The sequence below is a fragment of the Notolepis coatsorum genome (assembly GCF_963971535.1).
Source record: "Notolepis coatsorum genome assembly, chromosome: 12".
Classification (NCBI taxonomy): Eukaryota; Metazoa; Chordata; class Actinopteri; order Aulopiformes; family Paralepididae; genus Notolepis; species Notolepis coatsorum.
Window position 1 is genome coordinate 106,865,820 of NC_140176.1, and position 24,299 is coordinate 106,890,118.

General features: G+C 43.5%; 1 protein-coding gene across 1 annotated transcript; it reads left to right on the plus strand.

The window, feature by feature from the left end:
• Positions 1–19,042: 19,042 nt before the first annotated feature.
• Positions 19,043–21,603, plus strand: LOC311238011 (piggyBac transposable element-derived protein 4-like; the record flags this gene model as incomplete). The annotated part of the gene is made up of 4 exons (XM_084325979.1): positions 19,043–19,153; positions 20,165–20,340; positions 20,437–21,040; positions 21,172–21,603. 4 exons carry the CDS (start codon positions 19,043–19,045, stop codon positions 21,601–21,603), a joined length of 1,323 nt encoding a protein of 440 aa, XP_084182105.1.
• Between the last annotated feature and the right edge of the window lie 2,696 nt (positions 21,604–24,299).

Genomic DNA, 24,299 nt, shown 5'->3' on the forward strand with positions numbered 1-24,299 from the left:
CATCAATTAAAGAAAGAACAAACTGAAAGAACTATTAAAGCAATTAATCTCAATGATAATATAACATATCAACCTAAAGAGATTAATCAAGCTTTCTTTGAATTCTACAATACACTTTACAAATCTCAAAGTTCTCATTCACAAGAACAACTGGACCAGTACTTACAAAATAAGAAATTGTCAAAATTGTCTGAATTAGACCAGCAATATCTTAACTCATCATTTACAAAAGAAGAGGTTTTGGCCACAATTAAGTTAATGCTCATAAATAAAAGCCCAGGACCAGATGGTTTTTCTGCTGAATTTTATAAAGAATTTTGGACTGAACTTCATCCCATTTTTATGGCAATGATGTATAATTTCTGTCACAATAGAATACTCCCTCAATCAATGAACCTAGCACATATCACAGTATTGCACAAAAGTGGCAAAGATCCTTTAAATTGTTCATCATATAGACCTATTAGTCTTTTAGATCACGATTACAAGATTATAACCAAATTATTAGCAAAAAGACTAGAAGATATTTTGCCTAAATTGATTAATCCAGACCAATCGGGTTTCATAAAAGGGAGATATTCTGCTGACAATATAAGGAGACTTTTAAATGTAATAAACCATTTGGACACCAGTCGGAGCCCTTCTCTGCTCCTATCACTGGACGCAGAGAAGGCCTTCGATAGGGTTGAATGGAACTTTCTTTTTTCTATACTTGACAAGCTTAATATGGGACCAAACTTTATCGCTTGGATTAAAGCAATCTATAAAAATCCTAAAGCAGCTGTCATTACCAATGGAGCTTCCTCTGATTTTTTTACACTAACGAGAGGGACAAGACAAGGATGCCCACTGTCGAGTTCACTCTTCGCGATGGTGATTGAATTGCTGGCGTCATGTGTACGAGACAATATTCACATTAAAGGACTGAAAATGAATAAGGAGGAACATAAAATATCCTTATACGCAGATGACATTATTTTATACATAAAAGACCCAGAACAGTCCTTATCACACTTATATAACGAAATAGAACAATTTGGAAAATACTCTGGATATAAGTTAAACTTTAATAAATCAAATGCTTGTCTCCTGCATATGACCCCAACCGAAACGATGTATAAAACATATCCCTTTAATTGGTCTCCAGAAGGGTTTAAATATTTGGGAATAAACATTACACCGCAACTAGATAACTTGTACAGGGAAAACTATTGTCCTCTTATAGAAAAGATAAAAACTGATCTGTGTAAATGGTCCACGCTCCCATTATCTCTGCTGGGAAGAATAAATGTAATAAGAATGAACGTCCTTCCAAGACTAAATTTCCTTTTTCAAATGTTACCATGTTACTTATCTACAGAATTTTTCAAATCTATGAATAGACCCATCTCAAAATTTATTTGGTGCAACAAAATGCCTAGGATAAAGTTATTGACACTTATGAAACCAGAATCCATGGGAGGTCTCGGTCTCCCCAACCTCCAACATTATTTTTGGTCAGCCCAATTAAGAAATGTACTGTCATGGTCGTTGGGAAGACGGGACTCACAGTGGTTTCAGTTAGAAGCTAAATTTGTTGACCCGTTACCATTGGACTCTCTCATATTTATAAAACAATTTAAAAAGATAAGAAACATAGGTAATTGCTTCACTGTTTTTAACACACTATGTGCTTGGAAGGACTGCTCAAAAAAACTGGGTATCACCAATTGTACCTCCATATACTCTCCTATCTATCACAATCCTGATCTAGATAAACATCTAAGATCAATTAATATACTCAAATGGGCTCAGTTGGGGATAAGTCAATTCAAAGACCTGTTTCATACAAATATGCAGTTAAAATCATTTATGGATTTAAGAACAGAATATGCCATCCCAAATACTGATTTCTTTAAATATTTACAAATGAGAAACATTATACACATACTGAGAAGAGAAAATAAACTAAGACTAGAATTACATGAAATAGAAGAAATACTAATGTCATCGACCACAATTAAAAGTAAAATTTGTGAATTTTATGACATCTTCTCCAAAGAATGTCACTCATCTTTTTTGCCTTTGTTGAGGATCTGGGAGACAGACCTAACCATGAAATTTGTAGAAAATACATGGCTAAATATTTGTGATAGAATACACTTTCCATTTACAAGTAACAAAATCAAAGAAGCAAATTTTAAATTTATCCATAAATTGTATTTAACTCCAATAAAAATGCATAAAATGTCTAGAGATAATTCAATAAACTGTCCTAGATGTAAAACTAACGAAGGAACATTTCTACACATGTTTTGGCACTGTGATAAACTAAAACGATTCTGGAATTGTATTCATTTATTTACAAAATCTGTATTAGAAACGGAATTTGACTTGTCCCCATGTGCCTATTTACTTAATGAATTACCAGAGATCCAGATGGATCCAAGAAAATATAGACTGCTGATTGTTATAACATACTTTGCCAAGAAATGTATTCTCCTGTTTTGGAAAAATGACTCTTCGCCCACTTTTGAGATGTTTCAAGATCAGATATCCCAGCTTCTTCCATTGGAGAGATTGACCTTGGAGGAGCGCGGCCGGGGGTGGATGTTCCGGGACCTTTGGTCTCCGCTGTTTTCTCGATTGAGCAGAGGGGCTGTTGATTGATACGGCTAGTGGCGGTATGTGAATATATCCGCATGCTGTCGCTGGCCGTGTCGATTGGTGGTTTTGCTGTTTGGTTGGGGGAGGGGTGGGGGCCGGGGGTCTTGGGATGTCTATCCCCGGTTGTGTATTTTTTGGAGGTGGGTTTCCCTAGTGGAAGAAGTTGTACAACAGACGCGTAAGAGGCCTGTCTGTTGTATAACAATGATGTTGTTGTTGTCATTGTTGTTATTATTTATTATTGTTTATTTGAAAATACGTATGAGAAAAAATGAACAGTGTAAACAATATCATTAACTCTGAATATAAAAATATGAGAAAAGCAAACAAGACGCGGTCTCGGACTGGTGGGGGCCCCTGATTCGAGGTCTTGGTGAATCGGAGTGTTAAAGAGGCATGATGCTCTGGCTCGCTGGGGCGCCGGATTTGGGGTCCTCACGGGGTAGGGACCTTGGTTGTCGATACTGGAGATGACGGGTGCTCAAGTAATCTCGCCTTATGGTACATACATGTGGGTATATGCATGTATATATGTATGTGTGTATGTATATGTATATATATATATATTCTTATTAATTTATATATTTAATTTATACATGACTATTTTATTTTTCATTATTCTGATTTAACTGATGGTTTTGTCATTGTCATTATTATTATTATTATTATTATTATTATTATTATTATTATTATTACTGTTATTGTCCTGTGATGTCTTGTTTATTAGTATTGTTATTGTATTGTATTGTCTTGTTTCATGTTGAAAAGGGAAAATAAAGAAAAACTATTTGAAAAAAAAAAAAAAACTGAGGTGATAATTGTTGGCCTCCTAGACTGAGGTGTATGTTTAAGGCCACCTCCCTGAAATGTGAGAATTGTCTTATTTCACAGAAAGCTCCACCATTAAAAACCTCTGCATGCTAAAAAAAAAAAAAAAAAAAAAAAAAAAAAAAGAATAGTTTCTGATTCAACGTTCTTATTTCCTACTTATTGTTTCTAAAATTAATTGTCCATCTGTTAACACACTCATTCTGGACGCTGACTCTCACTGTAGTGTTATTTTAATCTGATTAGTATATTCTAGTGTCTCTTTGATTACCTCAGCTCAGTTGCACAAACCTGGCCTATTACTACTTCTATGCTATTTTGAATTGTATACTATGTCTATTGTGCTTTTTATTTAAGTTCGTTTATATTTCCTAATTTCCTTTACCTTGTCTTAATTTTCTATTATTTCACTTTTGTTGTACTTACCTCTCTTTTCCTGTGCACTCTTTTCCATCAGCTCCCACCAGGCAAACGGGGTCCGCGACAAATATCCTTGATTTGTTTTATTCCATTAACTTGTCTTATATATGTTCACTTTGTTTTTATATCAACTCTCACTGTGTCATGTTTCTATTCTTATGTGTGTCAAATCTCAAGTGGCCTTACTCTCTGTTTGTTGTGTATTTATTTTTTCTCTCCTGCCATTAAACATTTTCAGTCAATATGATTATTGTAACTGAGGGGTACAATTCCCTGACTGTATTGAGAGTATGGTATCATTAAATCACTACTGAGTTATGTACTTTAATTACTGGCCATACAGTACACAGGTATATGTGATGAACACCCACACAATAACACGGCTTAACAAAGAAAGTCCTGTTTGGAATATTTATTAGAAGAGCAGCAATATCAGATTACAGTATTGAGAATTAGGGTCGCGCTTGTATGGCGAAGAATGTGCATGAATAGGTCAAGAGCGCAAGTCCATGAGCATATTACGATGGAGATAATTAATACCACCTGTAGCATAAGAATTATATAAGGTACACTCGTAGTCGGCTGGAGATACTAAGGGGGTTCCCTCCGGTTGTAAGCCAGCAGGGGAGAGGAATGTTCGAATGCAAAAGTCTGGATCAACGGGGAATCAATAAGCTCCAGCTACGGGAGACGGTACATATACTCCCCTCGATCGGCAGACAAAAGCAGCAGCTATAATCCAAGTATGCGTGACAGCATGGATGAAAGCCAGCCAGCCTCTTCCTAGAGACGGGCTCGAGTGATGCTCCTCACGGGTAGATCCCACACAGCAGCGGGGTAGACGGTTCTCTGCTCCAGCAGCCACAGGACCAAAGCAATATAATCCAGCCGAAAAGGGCTCTGCATTCGTCGGTGTAGGTTATCCAGTGTACATATCCACACGGTTCTCGTCTAGGGCTCCTCGGATGGCGGCACAAGGTTAGGCCGCCCAGCCTGGATAAGCACACTAGCTCGGTACGATGAAACGGTGGTAATGCTGGTCACTGTAGAACGGTAGCCGCACGATACACTATACATAATAGACTATTACTTGATAATAGAATAAGTCGAACTCGACGATACAGCGTTAAACTCTGACACTTTAGCTATCAATTCGCACGCGGTCTCAAGGCTCTATTTAGGGGCAAAACGGGCCCACTTCACGGCACGTTGTATCGTGGTGAAGGCTTCAACTTGTTGGGGTAACATAACTGCTGTATCCACCTGCAACGTATTTATACGTAAGATGAATAATCTAGTGCCAACCTCATTTCTGTCTCGTATTACTGCGCAAACCTAGGCATGTTGAGACATGTCTTAGCGGTGGCTTTGAACTAGACATTGGGGGTATGGCCGTTGGCGCCTAGGGGGTCGCTGTCCAATAGGAGAACGAATATTATGGTCTGGCCTGTACCTAGGTAAAGGGATATTCCGTGTATATGTACAAAGAATATACAAGGGATATCAGACGATATACAAATATTATACAATATATCTCAAGTAATAAATATATATATTCGGTTTAATCTGACCCTTTGTAACAATTATAGTTTGCCAGTTTTGGGCTAACCTAATTGCAGGACGGCTTTTTGCTTTTTCACTCCCATAAGATCTTTGAATGTGTATTCACTTTGTCTGGTGCATTATTAGTCCAGAGATATGAGTCTGGAGATGTCACTTATTCGGTGTTGATAGTGTCCTCAATGCCTATTGCAATTTCTGTTTCACTCTCTTCCCCTCCCCTTCTCTGTGTTCACTCTTTCAGTGAGTCTTTGCTCACAGTGATTTTTACGGCTCCTGTAATCGTGAATGTGCCTGCCTTAGGTTGCTGCTGGTTTCTCTCCGTGCAGTCTTACCCGTCTTTGGCTATAATGAATTAATTCATTATCATTCTTCCATACCGGCCTGTTTTCAGCGTACCGGTTGAGACCGCGTCGCTTGTTGAGGGGAGGCATATTTGCCTGCTTTGTCATTGTCTGAGTTGAGATTTCTCAACATTTTCCTTTTTGCTCCAGAAGTGTGATGTAGTCGCTAAGTAGGCTTTTCCTATTTCCTTTTCAAATTACTGTTCAGATTGTTTTTCAGAGACTTCCTTTGTAATTAGGCAGAAGAAGAAAAAATGTAATTCCTAATTTGTGTGTGCACATGTACGTGTGTATGTATACATGTTTTTATATTGTTTCTAATATAGTCCTTGTCTCTCTTACACAAGCCTTCAGTTAGGTGACCTTGTTTTTTCCTGTATTCCCTGTCTCTTGATCCGTTATATTTTTTACCTTATTTTACTTGATGGATGTTTGTCACAGACTCCATTCTCCCGGCGAGAGGCTGCAAAACAGTGCAAGATCAAAAAGAAACATGTTTACTATACAACTGTAATTTCAGATAAAATTTCTTCAAAATTTTGCATAAATGTTGTTCTTTTAAAATTATTTTTATTGAGAGAATTTGTGATAGAAATAGAAATATACTGTTTGTTTTCGTTGAAATCCAAAAGCCCCGATTAACCCCAGAAAGCATTGTGGATGATACGAAAATGCTGGCTGACTTGAAGGAGATATACCCTGGGTCGTTTAACTCTTCTCAACTGCCAAAACGGAGTCCATTTTCCTGTGTCCTGGATGTGGTACGTATTCTTTTTTTTGTCACACAACAGATGGTTCACAGCATCTTGTTCCTGGGGAAAATCCAAAAGCCCTGATTAACCCCAGAAAGCATTGTGGATGATACGAAAATGCTGGCTGACTTGAAGGAGATATACCCTGGGTCGTTTAACTCTTCTCAACTGCCAAAACGGAGTCCATTTTCCTGTGTCCTGGATGTGGTAAGTATTTTTTTTTGTCACACAACAGATGGTTCACAGCATCTTGTTCCTGGGGAAAATCCAAAAGCCCCGATTAACCCCAGAAAGCATTGTGGATGATACGAAAATGCTGGCTGACTTGAAGGAGATATACCCTGGGTCGTTTAACTCTTCTCAACTGCCAAAACGGAGTCCATTTTCCTGTGTCCTGGATGTGGTAAGTATTTTTTTTTGTCACACAACAGATGGTTCACAGCATCTTGTTCCTGGGGAAAATCCAAAAGCCCTGATTAACCCCAGAAAGCATTGTGGATGGCAAAGTTAAAAGAACGCATATAAGTTTGGACATTTTTGTTTTGCTTTTTGTTTTTGATTACTGAATAATGTATTGTGAGTGTGACTCACGTTGAGGTCCTTGGGTGAGCGGGGGGGGGAGAGAGAATGAGCGAGTGTCCATGTAGGATGATCACTGTACAGTCTGTCTCAGTTATTGTCTTGTCATGTGGTGTTAAGTTATTGTCCTGGGAAGTCTTTTTATGTATTATTATTGTATTGTGATATGTTTTGTTTCATGTTGAAAAAAAGAAAAAAAAATTAAAGTTCAAGTTTTCAAGTTTCTTTAATAGTTGTCATACAGAAGTACAGAATACTTTCATACAAAATGCTTCTTACTGTTACGCTCCAGAGACTGTGCTAGACAAGATAGTATCAAATAACATAGTATAGCATGTAATTTAGAAGAAGAAAATGAGGTCACAGTGTTCGGTATAGACATATGTACAATGTTCTGAGTTACCATATAATATACAATACTATGCAGTGTACTAATGTACAGTACTATATAGTGCAAAGCAGAAATGGGATGAGGTACAATTTAGGTACAATTTACAGTAAGGTGTACGAGTTGTAGTGCAATCCTTCATCAATAAATATAAAGTGTGGGGAGTGGGTGCTACAGTGTGTTTGTTTAAAGTGGGTGTGTGCTATAAAGTGTGTGGAGTGGGTGCTACAGTGTGTTTGTTTAAAGTGAGTGTGTGCGTGTGGATGTGTGTGCTATGTGCGTTTGGTGGTTGTTGTTGTGTAGTGTTCATTGTTCGTTTAGCAGCCTGATGGCCTGGGGATAGAAGCTTCTTCTGAGTCTTTCTGTGCTCGCCTTGAGACTCCGGTATCGCTTGCCTGACCGCAGCAGTTCAAAGAGGCAGTTGTTCGGGTGACTGGAGTCTTTAATGATTCTCTTAGCCTTGCCCTTGCAACGCTTGTTGTAAATGTTCTGGAGGGTGGGGAGCCCCCCTCCAATTGTGCGTTCGGCTGAACGTGTCACTCTTTGTAGTCTGCTTCGGTCTTGTGCAGTGCTATTCCCAAACCAGGAGGTGATGTTGCCGGTCAAGATGCTCTCTATTGTACATGAGTAGAAGTTCTTAAGGATCTTCTGACTGACTTGGAACTTCCTTAGGCGCCTGAGGAAGTAGAGGCGTTGTCGTGCCTTCTTCACAACACTGTCAAATTTAGCTGGGGTGTATTTTTTTAAAAGGCAGGGACAATTAGTGAGAGACAAATCCAAAATGGCTGCCGTGTAAATGAAGATTTTAACACATTCCCGGCCATCCACATATATATACGTGATTGGGAGCCAGCGCTTGAAGGCCAATCACGTATATATACGCATTTAACTATTTTTTTTTTTTTTTATTCGATTTTAATATCCTATTCACTGTCACAGAGCTGTATTTTGGCTGGAAAAGGCATATTGGGACTCGGAAAGTGCAGTACCGGCCAGATCCTGGTAGTGGCGCTGTCTCGAGAATGCAGTAATCCTTGTTTCAGACCTGGTGTCACTTTTCTTTTGCTCCGGGTGGACTTTTCTGTTAGCCTGAAGTGAGGGCTTTACCCGATCGCCTGGAATACTTTTTGCGGCGCCGAATTCAGTATGCAGTAAAGGAATATAGCATCAGCCAATGGACATACCGATCTACCAGATGGCGATCAAATAACTGAGAAATTCTTTTTGGAATCCAACCGGCCACAGGTAAGAGCGATTTGACGTCAATTTCAGCCTGATCGGGCCTTGTTCTCATAGCTACCCCCTGATCAGCGTATGTTGTTGTAATAACGAATGCCGTTATTGGTAATCAATAATCAGAAACAACTCCCCCCCCCCCCCCCCCCCCCCCTTTCATGCATTCATGGTGGAACATGATACAGATCATATGCATTTAGATTTTTAACTCTAGCTTGTGTAGGGACAAAACGCCAATAGATTTAACATTATTAGCTTAGCGCCTTAGCTTTGCAGGAATTATCCCAGATCATTCCCATATAACGCTCATATTCATTAGGCTATAAAACGGGAACGTATTGATGAAAAAATTATTTCTTTATGGCATATTGAAGGGAAGGTTTATACTGTCAATTGACAATGACAATGAATACATAGCTATAATAGAAAATATAGGAGGAGGTGCCCCGCTTCAAGGCCGTGCGCCTCTGCCAGGCCATGATGGACTCGCAGGTGTTCGAGGCGGTGGGGCACAAGGTGTTCGGCAAGGAGAAGAGACGGGCCACGTTCAAGGACAGTAGCTGCAGCCTCTACAGGTTCCTCCACCCGACCTCCACCCCACGCGTCAGTAACACTGAGGTGAAGGACACCAGGACTCCAGACGTCTCTGCACCAGATGACGCGTCAGTAACACTGAGGTGAAGGACACCAGGACTCCAGACGCCTCTGCACCAGATGACGTGTCAGTAACACTGAGGTGAAGGACATCACGACTCCAGATGTCTCTGCACCAGATGACGTGTCAGTAACACTGAGGTGAAGGACACCAGGACTCCAGATGTCTCTGCACCTGATGACAGTGTCAGTAACACTGAGGTGAAGGACATCATGACTCAACACGTCTCTGCACCAGATGACTTGTCAGTCACACTGAGGTGAAGGACATCATGACTCAACACGTCTCTCTCTGCACCAGATGACAGTGTCAGTAACACTGAGGTGAAGGACATCACGACTCTAGACGTCTCTGCACTAGGGATGCACGATAATTATCGGGCCGATATCAGCAATTATGACGTCATCCCGATAAACCCGATAACGTTATTAATAGCTCCGATAATATAATATATTTTTTGGTAAAAGAAAATGCTGTGTGGGTGAATTGGAATGAAGTGCGTTTGTTTTGACTGTAGGCTCATCCCGTTTTGCCAGTACTGTGGTACGACTGACAGCGTGTGGTTTAAGAACAGGGCGTTTTACACAAATCGAGCGCTCCCTTTCTTGGCTGTGACGTAGGCACGTACGTTTCTGAATCAGCGCGGACGTTAAAAACAAAGATGGCCGCGTCGGTACTCGGAATTTCAGAGGAAAAAGATCGCTTGCTATTTGTAATAAATGCAATGGAGAAGTTCCACAAGGAGGGAAAAGGGCAACAACTTGTAATACATCCAGCCTGACGGGTCACCTGCGGCATCACCACCGCTACGATGGTGTGTTATTGTGTTAACTTAGAAGCCTACGACGACGCGAGGAGCTAAGCAAATCTAGCCTCTTCCATGGCTGTGATGCAACCCTCGGTTGAACGCAGTCACTTATTGCTCCATAGTAGCCAGGTTAATTTAAAAGCTTAAAAGCTAGCGGCTTGAGCCCTTGGGTCATTTCTGTCAAACTTCTTTAATTTAGCAAACGACTCGTCAATAGCTGGCTTTGGATTCACAGCAGCTTCTAGCTTCTAGGTTCTAGCTTCTAGCTTGTTGCAGGTGACTTGTTGTGGTGGTGATGTGTCCACTCAAAGCCTTTTTTTCAAGGCTCCGCTTTGAAAAAAGAAGAACAAAAAGCTTCGAGCGTCTTAGGTTGGATGTATTATAAGTTGTTGACGGATTGTGAATTTTCATTTGGAAAAATAAATATGGTCACTTTATCAGTCAATACTGTTGTCTTGGCTTTTGTTTCTGTTGTCTGGTTAGGTCACATTTAAGTTGGTGTTAAGTTATTGTCCTGGGAAGTCTTTTTATGTATTATTATTGTATTGTGATATGTTTTGTTTCATGTTGAAAAAAAAAATTTGATAAAAAATAATAATATATACATTAAGAAAAAAGATTATAATACAATAAATATCGGTTATCGATATCGGTTATCGGCCTGAGGAGCATAAAGTTATCGATATCGGTGTCAAAAAATCAATATCGTGCATCCCTACTCTGCGTCTCTCTCTGCACCAGAGGACAGTGTCAGTAACACTGAGGTGAAGGACATCACGACTCAACATGTCTCTCTCTGCACCAGAGGACAGTGTCAGTAACACTGAGGTGAAGGACATCATGACTCAACACGTCTCTCTCTGCACCAGATGACAGTGTCAGTAACACTGAGCTGAAGGACATCACGACTCCAGACGTCTCTGCACCAGATGACCTTTCAACCCCAAGGCCACGTTGGCTGGCTCGTCTGTCCAGGGGCGAAGAGATACGTCTTGAGGAAAAGGACCCTTGATGTCCAAATACCAGGTGCAGCTGCCCTCAGAGGAGAGGAGAAGGAGATCGAGGAGGAGGATGATGCTTTTGAGGCCAGGTATGAGGCGAACAACGGCCAGAACAACCCTGTGGTGAGGGACAGCCACTGCAGGACCCTCAGGCTCCCAAGCCTGCTCCATGAGGTCCTATTGGCAAACCACCTGCGTAGCGTGGAGGCCTACTACTTGAACACCATTTCCAACAGGGAGTGCTATGACCAGAGCAGCGACAGGTGGACTGTAGCTGAGGACATGGAGATCCTGTGCAGTCGAGATGCTTTTGAGACCAGGTACGAGGAACTGGAGACTCTGGGGGAAGGAGGCTTTGGAACCGTGTTTGCCGACTATCGCAAAGAGGACAAGCTACCTGTGGCGATAAAACACATACCCAAGGACAAAGTCACCAACACCCAGGTGAGGCTCAGTGGCTCAACGATGTATGAGTTCCCCCTGGAGGTGCAGCTCCTGCTGAGGGTGGCAGGGGAGCCAGGACAGAGTGCAGCCGTGGCCCTGTTGGACTGGTACAGCCTGGAGCAGGAGGTACTGCTAGTCCTGGAGAGACCCGTCCACCGACCTCTTCGATTACATCATCAGTAGAGAAGGGGGAGGCTGCCGGAGCTCCAAGCCAAGGTCTTCATGAGGCAGCTGGTTCAGGCTGTAATAGAGGTCCACTCTAGAGGAGTTCTGCACCGGGACATTAAAGCTGGGAACATCCTGGTAGAAACCGGTTCTGACGTCCCGCGCCTCAGGCTCATAGACTTTGGCAATGGCTGCGACCTGCATGATGGATTGTACGAGGAGGTAAAAGGTGTTAACAGTTATACCAGTGAAGCCTACAAGGCAGTGGGGCTCACTGTGTGGCAGTTGGGGGTGGTGCTGTACTGCATGGTGCATGATGACTTCCCCTTCGGGTCCCCCCAGGAGATCATCTGCCTTGATCCCTACATTGAGGACACGCTATCCCAAAGATGCAAGGATATGTTGCGGAGCTGTCTATCCAAAGACCCTGCAGGCTGGCCAACCCTAGAGGAGATGCTGCTGTACCTGTTACCAGGGTGATGACTCCCCCCCCCTGGAGCCCACCACCAGAGAGCCACCACCAGTGGGCTGGGCGTCAGCGCCTCCCCCTTTTACCCCACCCCCTAGAGGGGAGTATGGACGCTGGGTGTCAGCGCCTCCCCCTCTTACCCCACCCCCTAGAGGGGAGTATGGACACTGGGTGTCAGCGCCTCCCCCTCTTACCCCACCCCCTGGAGGGGGGTATGGATGCTGGGTGTCAGCGCCTCCCCCTCTTACCCCACCCCCTAGAGGGGAGTATGGACACTGGGTGTAATGTAAATAAAAAATTATCAATCGAGCCATGGGTTAGTGCTGCAGAGTCTCTATGAGCTCAATTGTTAAGATACCACCCCCTATCATCTCTCCCACTGTGTAACTGCACCCCATCAGCTCAGACTGATACTGGGGGGGTGGCCAGTTTCCTCATTTTATTTTCCCGTCAAGGCATCTGAAGAGACCAAGTGATCGCCGGCCCTCAGAACAGCGACGATTATGTATTTACAGTACCACCACTGTAATCAATAAGCGTGATCGATATTTGGAATGGCGATCAGGAATTGGAATAATCTTTTTGGATAACATCTGATCTCAGGTAAGGAATCTATTTTACCAGTCTTAGGATAATCAGACTTGTTTTCACAAAGATTTCAGCGTTTGCCCCATGTGTTTATTAATTTCACTGCAAACTGATCTGATCAATATATCACCCATACTACATAAAGCATTTACTGACGATCACGGAATTATAAACGACCCCCCCCCCCTTTCATATGCGCATGATGATGCATAACGTATAGGATCATATACAGTTGAATTTTTTAATATAGCGTGTATCGGAATAAACGGCAATTGATAATCTATATATGCGTTTATGCCTATAACTCACGTTCTATGAATTACTGCAGAAAACGATAAAAACATACTTATATTCTAGAAGGTATTTTTGTATGAATCTATGAATAAAAAGTGTTAAGGAGGGAAATTGGACGGAACAAGCCGCATTCCAGGGGGTTCTTGTCTTTCTTAAGGATTAAGGAGATAACCGCTTGGCGCATGGTCAGAGGAAGAGAATTTGTCGAGAACGATTTGTCAAATACGGCTAGCAGCAGTGGGGACAGCTGGGTTGAGAATTTTTTGTAGAAGTCTGTAGGGTAACCGTCTGGCCCCGGGGACTTGCCACTCTGCATAGATCTAATCGCTGACGTAATCTCCGCAACCGTAAGTCCCTCCTCCAGATCTGCGGCCCTCTCTGGGTCGACTGTCGGGACGCGGAGGGTCCTGTAGAAATCGTCTAGCGTGGAGGGCCCCACTTGTGAGTCCGAGGTGTATAACGATTGGTAGAAAGTTTTAAAGCTTTTATTCATTTTAAGGTTGTCAGTGGCTTTTGAGCCCTGCTCGTCGTTGATAGAGGGGATGGACTGGTTGGCAGTTCTTTGTCGCAGCTGATCCATGTTCATAGTACCCCTGTCGCGTTTTGGTAATGAGGTACTCAGCCTGTCGCGTTGACAGGAGGTCAAACTCAGTTAGCAGCGATATACGTTTTTTCAACGTGTCGGTTGATGGCGAGTGGCAATGTAGTCTATCTAGCTCCAAAATCTCGTCCGTCAGTTGCTTAACCCTTTCATTCTCCGCCATGCGTAATCTGCCAATGACGCCGTAAGGCGTCTTTGAGATCAATATTTCAAAAATCTGTGATGGCAATCATATTTCACCCACGGAGACTTGAGATCTCCTGTTGATCTCCTCTCAACTCTCCAACGGTTCAAGAGCGCCATCTGGTGGCCGATCGGCGGATCGCCCAAACAGGAAGTGACGCGCCGGAAGTGGTGCTCATCCATATTCGGTCCGGGCACTCGCTATCGTTAGCGGGACTCCAGCTCGACACACTGGACAGCGATCCGTTGCCAATAACTCGATAAACATGATTTGGACGCATATAGCATTATACAACCTGGACATGGATCGCATATATCAACATCCCATAATCGCAAACTTTCTGCTCCACGCTGACCACCCAACGGTCAGAGGAAGCTGCGGTAGGTTTCAGCGTGTTTGAATATTATGATCCATATAAACTGCTGTGATCTATGTATCGCCCATACTACATGAATGATTTAACGTCGGCCACGGACTTATAACCCCCCCCCCCCCCCCCCCCTCCGGTCACCAGCAGATGATGAGGCAGGACGTTTAGGACCTTGTACAATTGAAAATTTGTATCTGACGTCAATCGGCATCAAACTACATTTGATGATGTATGTATTTATAGCTATAACTCGCGTTCTGCAGAATGCTGCAGAAAACGATAAAAACATATTTATACTTTAGACCGTATTTTAGTATGAATATGTGAATGAAAAAGTAGAACGTTGCTACATCCTAAACGATAGATACTTGACGTTGAATGGGCCATAGTAATGTCAATTTAGCAATACAATTTAAAAAGTTATAGCCCTGCAAAGAAGGGGAACATCTACATAGACTTACAGTACTGGCAGACAGTGGATTAAGATCAGAATAATCCCTGGCAGATAAAGGGTTAAGGCGTGCCGTGTTTATCTTCCTTTGGTTGGCACAATATGAAATCACCTGTCCCCTTAAGTACGCCTTCAGTGATTCCCAAATGGTTAACGGTTTGCGGTCAGGGCTCACGGCGCCGTGATGAAGTGACGTCATCAGTTTGTGACGCTCTGTACCGAAAATGTAGTCCATTTCCGGGTTTTTTTTCGGCGTGGCATTATGACGTGGCCTTGAAACTACACGCTACTTTTTATTTTGTGTTGATAAACCAATAAATGACTGAACCAGGATCATTTCAATTCGATGCTAAATAAACTTTTACGCACGTGTTACATTTGTATCAATATCTTGGCCATTCTTTGTGCTAGAATGAAACGGAAAAGATTGGGAGGAAGTGACGAAGGAGGCGGAAGTTTACTGCGAGAAAAAGGAGTAGAAGAAGCCTGCATGTGAGCGAGAAATTCGTCCATTAGATAATTTCTGTCGGACAACACCGTTTTTCCAGTAGTTGTAGTTTGTAGTTAGTAGTTTGACTTTTATAACAGTAGTAGTAGCAGTAGTAGTAGCAGTAATAGTAGTGGTAGTAGTAGTAGTACTGTAGCAGTAGTAGTAGTTGTAGTAGCAGTAGTAGTAGTAGTAGTAGTAGTAGTAGTAGTATTAGTAGACATTTTAGTAGTAGTAGTTTGAGCTATCCTGTGCTAACATGCGTCGAAGTGAGCGTGTTAGCTCTGTGCCAATGTGGAGATCTCTCTACGCTGGAGACCAGGACATGAGAGAACTGTTGGGTGAGGATACAGCTGAAGAAGAATCTTCAGATGCTTCAGATCATGATGACGACGTTGACAATCCATCTTTTGTTGGTGATGGTGACGAAAGGTCCACTGATGATGACAACAATGAAAGGTAAAGACACTTATTTTGGACTTTGATTGCTTTTGTTTTAGTCAGACTTGTTGGGAAAGGCAAAGAAAGGCTTTCACATGATAAGTGCACATGATGAATGCACATGTACAGGATAAGTGTACATGATAAGTGTGCATTGTTGAAATATGACACGTATCATGTAGAGAAATTCTCCCATCACCACACTATATAAAGTTTGTTTACGTCTCTCTCTCAGCCAGAGGGCCACTCACAGATCAGTGACCTGCAGCTGACCCCTGGTGCATGGTTCCGTCCCTCTCACACACAAGCATACACACACACCAGATACACACACACTTACACATAGGACAAGCTCACACACACACACACATCCACACCCCCACACTCTCAAAGCACACACACACACAAACCTACACACACGTCACACGCACACATCTTCCCCACACACACACACACACATACACCCTCGCTCTCAACGCGCACACAGTGCAACTCATTATGACAAAATGCCACAAGCCAACTAATATACGACCAGGTCATCCACTGGTCACATATTCCAGACTCCATTAAATCACAGATCGTTATCATAGAGACACACACGCACAAACTTGCACGTAAATGTGCGTTCCACGCACTCATGCACGGCGGACATACAGGCGGACCAATACACACAGACACACAACGTGCACTCAGGACAAAGACACATACACACTGGACTAGGGGGCCAATAAAACACCCTGACAGAGACACCACTGGACTTCACTTCTTCTTCTTCTCTGCTTTGACTGGACTGGACGGACGAGACATGCTGGACTGACCAATGAATTCACTGTTTTTTCTTTCTTTTATATACTCGACCGGCCGGTTGTAACAATCTAGATTTCAATTGTACCTTGCTATATTCACCTTGTATAAATACTTTGCTTATTCACTTTTTATATTACATTGCTAACTTTTTATAATAAATACCTTCAAAAGTGTTTCATCTCTTATATTTTTAAATATCTTATTACAACTTTCACGATTGAGTCTAAAACGTGACAGCATCAAGAGAGTCCTTGTTGAAAATAATGTGCTTTTTATTGTTTTCTACAGTGAGGAGGAGCAAGGAGCAGAAGGAGCAGAAGCCCTGCCTTCAACCAGTTCAGTGAGACATGGAAGGAGGGCTAACCAAGACAGGTGAGAGACTTATTATTATTATTATTATTATTATTATTAGTGCTTTTGTTTTAGTTATTACTCTGTTCATAAAAGTTGAAAATAATGTATTTTTACATGTCATTGTCTACAGCAGGGGTGGCCAACCAGTCAGAGACTAAGAGCCACAAAAAATGACTGTGGTACCACAAAGAGCCACACCATACCAGCGTTTCTCAACTTTTTTTTCAGTCATGGCACCCTTCATGTGTTTATAGGTCTCACCCTCTGGCCTCTGAAGTTGCTAATGTCTTTTTTATTTGGGCCTCACAGGGTTAAAAGTACCCTGTGAGACCCACGGTTGCAAAATTACAAAATCACTTTTAGCCATTTAAAAAAATAATGTTTATTTAAAAAATGTTAAAGGGGAACTATTTTACTATTTCTTTCACTATTTGGGCACTTTTACACAATTCCTGTGAGTCTATGGAACACCTAGGTTTTTTTTTTTTTTAAATGCATTGTTTTGTATTTCTAATCAAGTACTAAAAACCGCATTTTTCTACCTCAAGATCTTAAGCCGTTTTGAGGCTGGGCTCCAACCACTGTGTGGCCTGGTGCCAACTGCCACATCAACTGCCACATTATTATGCAGCTGAGAAATCTCTGACATCACAGATATGCACATTTTCAGATGACTCAGTTCAGTGAGGGTGAATATTGTGAGAGGAGAATTGGAAGAATTCGCCAATATGAGAATTAGAGACATATATCCTATTAATATAAGTCCACATAGCTAAGAAACAATGGTAAACACTGAAAAAAGCCATTTAAGATAGTTCCCCTTTAAGCACATGTATAGTCAATTGGTCCTGTTGTTCAGCCTCACAATGCTATTTGATAGTAAATGTGTTTATATGTCCCACCCTCTGGCCTCTGAAGTTGCTAATTTCTTTTTAATTTGGGCCTCACAGTGTTAACCTCTTAAGCCCGAGATATACAGTAAAAGTGTATATTTTCAGCATTATGTTTGTTTACCAATTATTTTAACTGTTATTAGTGAAATATAAGATTATAGAAATCTCAGGGCATTGAGTCGGAAACCGGCGCATATTGACAGGAGGAAGTGGCACAGCCAAAAGTGAGTGTAGTCTTTTGAAGGAAGAGACTCAGGGCTTTCAAATTTCGAAAAACTACCCTACCCAGCTCACACCAGCCCCTGTCAATCATCTGACTTCTGGATTTACTTTTTAATTTCTCTTATTTTTTGGGATTATCTCCCACAAACCTGAACGTTATTGCCATAAAACAGAACGCAGTTAGTTTCTCTACCTTTCTGTGAACGTCTTGCAAAAAACGGTGTTGCAATATGATGAAAAATGGTGGAGAAATTTACATTATAAAAAAGATGGCAGAATTCAGTACTGTATCTACAAAACCTTCTGTTTAATCATCTTCCCTTTATTCATTTGCTTAGATTTTTCAGGTCTGGTCAATTTTAGCATGGTGTTATTTACAGTCAAAGATAATTTTTTTTTTAAATAGAATTGATATTCTCCTTTGGTTCATTACAATTTACTCAAGCCTAGTAACAGACACACTATTTCTGACACTGATCCATATATGTCCCTAGATTCAGATACCAAGAACATGCAAATGGACCATTTAAAAAAAATTGTAAATGTTTATTCTACGTCCTTATGGAATGAGTGACATAAAAAAAATAAAAGTAAAAAAAATAAAAAAAAAGTAAAAAAAAAATAAAAAAAAAAAAAAAAATTTTTTTTTTTTTTATGGATGGAAGAGCCGCACATTGACGGGCAAAGAGCCGCGGGTTGGCCACCCCTGGTCTACAGCAATGATTTGCCTGGGACATCTAGGGGGGCAGGGCGTGCCCAAGCCCGATCCAGGTCAAGAAATGACCCAGATAGGTGAGAGACTTATTATGGATGTTTATTGCTTTTTTATTATTACTAGGTTTGCAGACTTTGTACGTAATATATACAGAATGGAATATTGAGTGTATATACAGTGTGTGTGTGTTGTATGAGCAGTGTTTTATATGTACAATGTGTGTGCCATTTATGTGCAGACATGATGAGCAGCCTGCTCCAGTCCGACGCAGGACAACCCAGGCCAGGCCAAGCTCAGGCAGGAGATCAGACGCCCTGGAAGACCGACAGTGATCCTGTTCATGCCGCGCAGGCCCCCAGGACCGCAGCTAGACCCCCATGCCACGTATACACCGAAGGAGCTCTTCATGCTCTATTTTTCCATGGATACCATGAAGACCCGAGAGAAAACGGTACTTTTTCAATGTATGTGATGTATAGATTGGGGAGAGATGACCACAGCTAAAATGGTAGATCGAATGTGCATGGAAGCAGGAGACGGTGATATTGACGGTGGTGGAACCAGTGATTTCACAGGCACAGGCCGCGTCAGCGAGGGTTTTGTTATGAATTCATTAGAAGAACATCTGAGATTAGAGTGTACTGTCTCCCAGGGCAGGAGGGAGAGAGGTTCATCTTAATGAAACGTGAGTTTATTAGTGTTAAAGGTTATGCAGTTGTCATGACAACACGTCGCATGACAACCAGAAGGCGGGGCCGTCGTTGCGACGACGAACATCTATGAGTCGAACGGTGTTTCCGGGTGTAAGTCAGACTAGAATCTGACTCAGACTAGAATCTGACCAAGAGCGAGTAGGACTGAGATCACACAGAGGAGAGACTCTTCCTCCTCCACCACGGAGGGGGGGGGGAAGGGAGAATGCCACATCATCATTACAGTAGCTTCGGCTAACACGAGGAGGGTTCGGCTAACGAACAGGCCTGAACACTATTGGACTGAACAGCAAAAGGACGATAATCTGAACACACCGAAAGATCATTAGAATAGACTCTTCAAGGACAATAACATCTGTTAAAATCTGAGCTGAGGTTTCTGTTTAGAGAAATAAAACCACGCTTTTCCTTGTAAGGTATTTCACGTTGTCGAAGTGTCGAATTCTTACGGAGGTGGGGAAGTATTATGGTTTATGGATTGCACTAACGGGGGAGATAAGGATCTTATCTACCAGTATCGGAGACGTCAGGACCATTAAAAGTACACAACGCAGAGGAATTGGATGGAGGGCCAAACAGACGAAGACGTGATACTGGCCAGTTTGATCAGAATCTTACACTGTGTATCAACACAAACAAGAACGCGGCAAAGAACCGGGGAAGTTTCAAGTTTCTTTATTAGCTGTACTTTTATATGAAATGCTTTTTCCTGTAAAATGTGACTAACTGAGTTACAATACAATATACAGGCACTGGGGCAAAAGACCAAGTGGGAGGATGTCGAGGCCGATGAATTGTACAAGTTCATCGGCCTGCTGCTGTACATGGGGCTCGTCCCACTGTCTTGTATCCAGGACTTCTGGAAGGTCAAACACCTTCTCTCTGTGCCCCTACCAAGAATGGTCATGTTCCGGGACAGATTCAGGTATAATATATATTCCTGTATAGTGTACATCGTGTCCCATATGTTACTTATGTTTATAGTGTCGTTATATGACTTATAATATGACTTTGACTTCAGGTCAATCTTGTGGAACCTCCACCTGAGCGATCCCGAGGAGGATGCCAGGAACGACACCAGGAAGGGAACAAAGGACCATGATAAACTGTTCCGTATCAAGCCGCTCATCCTCGACATCGGTGAGGCCTGCAAGGTGCACTACCACCCTAAGCGGCACCTGGCAGTGGATGAGAGGATGGTGGCCACAAGGGCACACACCGGCATGACGCAATACATGAAGGACAAGCCGACCAAATGGGGGGTCAAACTGTTCGTGCTCGCTGACTCTGATAACGGCTACACCATCGGCTTCAATGTTTACCTTGGGAAGGCACACATCCATACAAGTGAACACGGCATCACTTATGATGCTGTTGTGGACCTCCTTGATCCAGGATGGCTTGGGACTGGATATCACATTTATGTTGATAATTACTACACCAGTCCCAAGCTGTTCCTGGACTTGCTGGCCATGAAGCTGGGAGCCTGTGGAACCTACAGGGAGAGCAGGAAAGACGTTCCCAAGAGGAGAGCTAATGCCCTCAAGATGAAGTGTGAGAGAGGTCTCATCCGCTGGATCAGAGACGGGTCCCTGGTCTTCGTAAAGTGGAAGGACACAAAGTTGGTATGTATGTGTGTGTATGTATGTATTTGTTTTGTTATTCTTATTCGTGACTTTGTTCTGTCTAAATGTCTACTGTGAGCAATTTGTAGTGTCAAATTTCTAATGATTCATTTCTATTGTATTCTATCTAGGTGTCTGTGTGCTCCACCATCCACCCAGCAATCACACCTCCTGGTCAGAAGGTCAAGAGGAGGGTCAAGGCGGCCGATGGGACCTGGTCGGTTGTCTGGTTTCCGTGCCCTATCGTAGAGTACAACAAACATATGGGTGGAGTCGACTTATCAGATCAGCTCATACAGTACTACTCAACCCACCGGAGAACTGGCCGGTGGTATCGCACCATCTTCTTTCACTGTCTCGACATTGCTACCACCAACGCCTACATTCTGCACTGCGAGATCTGTGAGGCGAAGCAGGAAGCGCATCTCTCCCACAAGGAGTTAATTTCAGTGATGATGGGCGAGCTGTGTGGACTGGACAGCACAGGAGCTCCTCTTGACAGGAACGCAAGCCATCTCCCTGTTCCCATCGCCCCTCCCGCAGCGATGTCGCCCTCTGTCTAATTATAGACCGAAACTGTTTTACTGAGTGGCACAATTGAGCGTTACCGTTTGACAGGTGAATTTTTTTTTTGGATACGCCTCAGGCATCCTGCACTCTATGACTGCACTCTAGTCATATGTGTACTGTATATATGTATATTGAATATCCCACAATTGAGCGTTACCGTTTGACAGGTGCAATCATCCTGCACTCTATATGACTGCACTCTAGTCATATGTGTACTGTATATTATGTATGTTGAATATCCCACAATTGAGCGTTACCGTTTGACGGGTGCAATATTTTTTTTGGATACGCCTCAGGCATCCTGCACTCTATATGACTGCACTCTAGTCATATGTGTACTGTATATATGTATATTGAATTTCCCACAATTAAATTATTTAATAATCTTTAACTTTTTTACTGTACATTTTTTACTTTTTTTTTGTAAAAAAAATACTTTTACTGACTTTTTGTTAAAAAAAAAGCATGCTGGTGATAATTTCCAGTTGAGAATAAAAATTTCGTCTGTGTTTATTACCTGTGTATGGAGAAAATAATGCTTTTGTTAGGGTTTGTAACCGACCCCAAGCGCAATGGCACAGAGAGAGTTGTTTCAGAGTTAGCCAAAGCAAGGGCGTATTTATTCTCAGAGTCACAAGATAGAATTAGGTTGAGCAACAGAACAAACGGGGAATCTGGCATGTGAAGAATGTTGCGGCTCTGCAGATTCTCCCAGTAGGTGGTGGTGAGGAATTAGCTTGTGACGTCTGAGCCGCTCTGCAGATCCTCCCAGCATACACTCCAGGTGGAAACGGAGGGAGAGAGAGAAATCCCAGTTAGCCCAGCGTACAACAGAAACAGAGAGGTGACTGATCCAAATAAATATCCAAGTGACTTGATCTTCGGTGTGATACACACAGTTAGCAGAGTCCAGAGAAAAAACAATACGGTAATCCAAAGTGTAAATCCAACAACAAAAATTAGGTGAGAACAGTATAACAAAAACGGGATCTCTTCGGTGTTTCACAAACACACAAAAAACGGGTGATCCAAAAAGAACTGTTTCCAAAAACTCACCAGAGCGCAACGCGTAAAGCGGGCAGATAAACGAGGCGCAGCTTCGTACGGGGAATCAGGTTCTCCACAGGGATACTTCACGAAAGTCCTGGGGAGCAACAGACAGGGAACAGCGACGGGAAAGACAGGCAGATGCAGGGAATATTCAAAACGATCCAACATCGATACTAGGGGAATCAGGGTATATAAAGCCACAGGGCGCTGATGACAAGCTGTGACAGCTGCGGGATGAAATTGATCATTGCTCCAGAAGCGTGTGGTGGGAAGAGCACCAATCAACACGGCATCTTACAGGAAAGAAGCGTGTGGCGGGGAATGCAATTAATTAACAAAATACCTTAAAGGAACGGAGCGAGTGGGTGGGGAGCGGACCAAACCTCACAGTACCCCCCCCTCCACGGGAGCCACCCGGCGACCAGGCCGACCCGGCTCGCCCGGATGGGCACGATGGAAGTCGGTGATCAGGCCGGGATCTACGATGAGCCGGCGGGAGACCCAGCTCCGTTCCTCCGGACCGTACCCCTCCCAGTCCACCAGGTACTGGAACCCCCGACCCCGCCGTCGAATGCCCATCAACCGGCGGACCTGCCACTGGGGGTGACCGTCCACCATCTTGGGAGGAGGTGGTTCCGGAGCAGGAGGCATCAGGGGACTGAGAGAGACAGGCTTAACCCGGGACACAGGAAAACGGGGTGAATGTGCATGGACGCAGGATGCTTAAGACGCACCGCCGCCGGACTGAGTACCTTCAGAACCTCGAAAGGTCCGACGAACCGGGGGTTAAGTTTCTTGGCCGAGGACCGAAGTGGGAGGTCCCTCGCGGAAAGCCACACCCTCTGCCCAGGGTGGTACATCGGCGCAGGAACCCGGCGCCGGTCAGCCCCACGACAGGCGCGCTCTGATGACCGGAGCAGCGCGGTCCTGGCGATCTCCCAGACCCGACGGCACCGGTCGAGGTGGTCCTGTACGGAGGGAACTGCCACCTCCGTCTCCTGTGCAGGGAAAAGAGGGGGTTGGTAGCCCAGGGATACCTCAAAGGGTGAGAGGCCGGTGGCGGAACTGACCATGGAGTTGATGGAGTACTCGACCCAGGGAAGGAAACGGCTCCAAGAAGCTGGTCTCTCGGCAGCCACACACCGAAGAGCAGACTCCACGCTCTGGTTCATCCTCTCCGTTTGTCCGTTAGTCTGGGGATGATAACCAGAGGAAAGACTGACCGTTGCCCCCAATCCCTTGCAAAAAGCCTGCCATACCTGGGAAGTGAACTGGGGCCCCCGGTCCGAGACGACGTCCTGGGGAAAACCATGGAGGCGAAACACGTGGTGTGTCAGGAGGTCCGCCGTCTCGGCCGCCGAGGGAAGTTTGGGAAGGGCCACGAGGTGAACCCCCTTGCTGAACCGATCCACCACGGTCAGAAGGCACGTGTTCCCCTGGGAGGAGGGAAGACCCGTGACGAAGTCCAGCGCCACATGTGACCAAGGACGGCTCGGAATGGGAAGCGGCTGTAATAGCCCGGAGGGTGCCTGGTGGGAGGCCTTGCTGCGGGCGCAGACTGCGCAGGCCAGTACGAACTCCTTGACGTCGTTCCTCATGGTGGGCCACCATGAGACGATGAACCGGTACATTGCCTGGA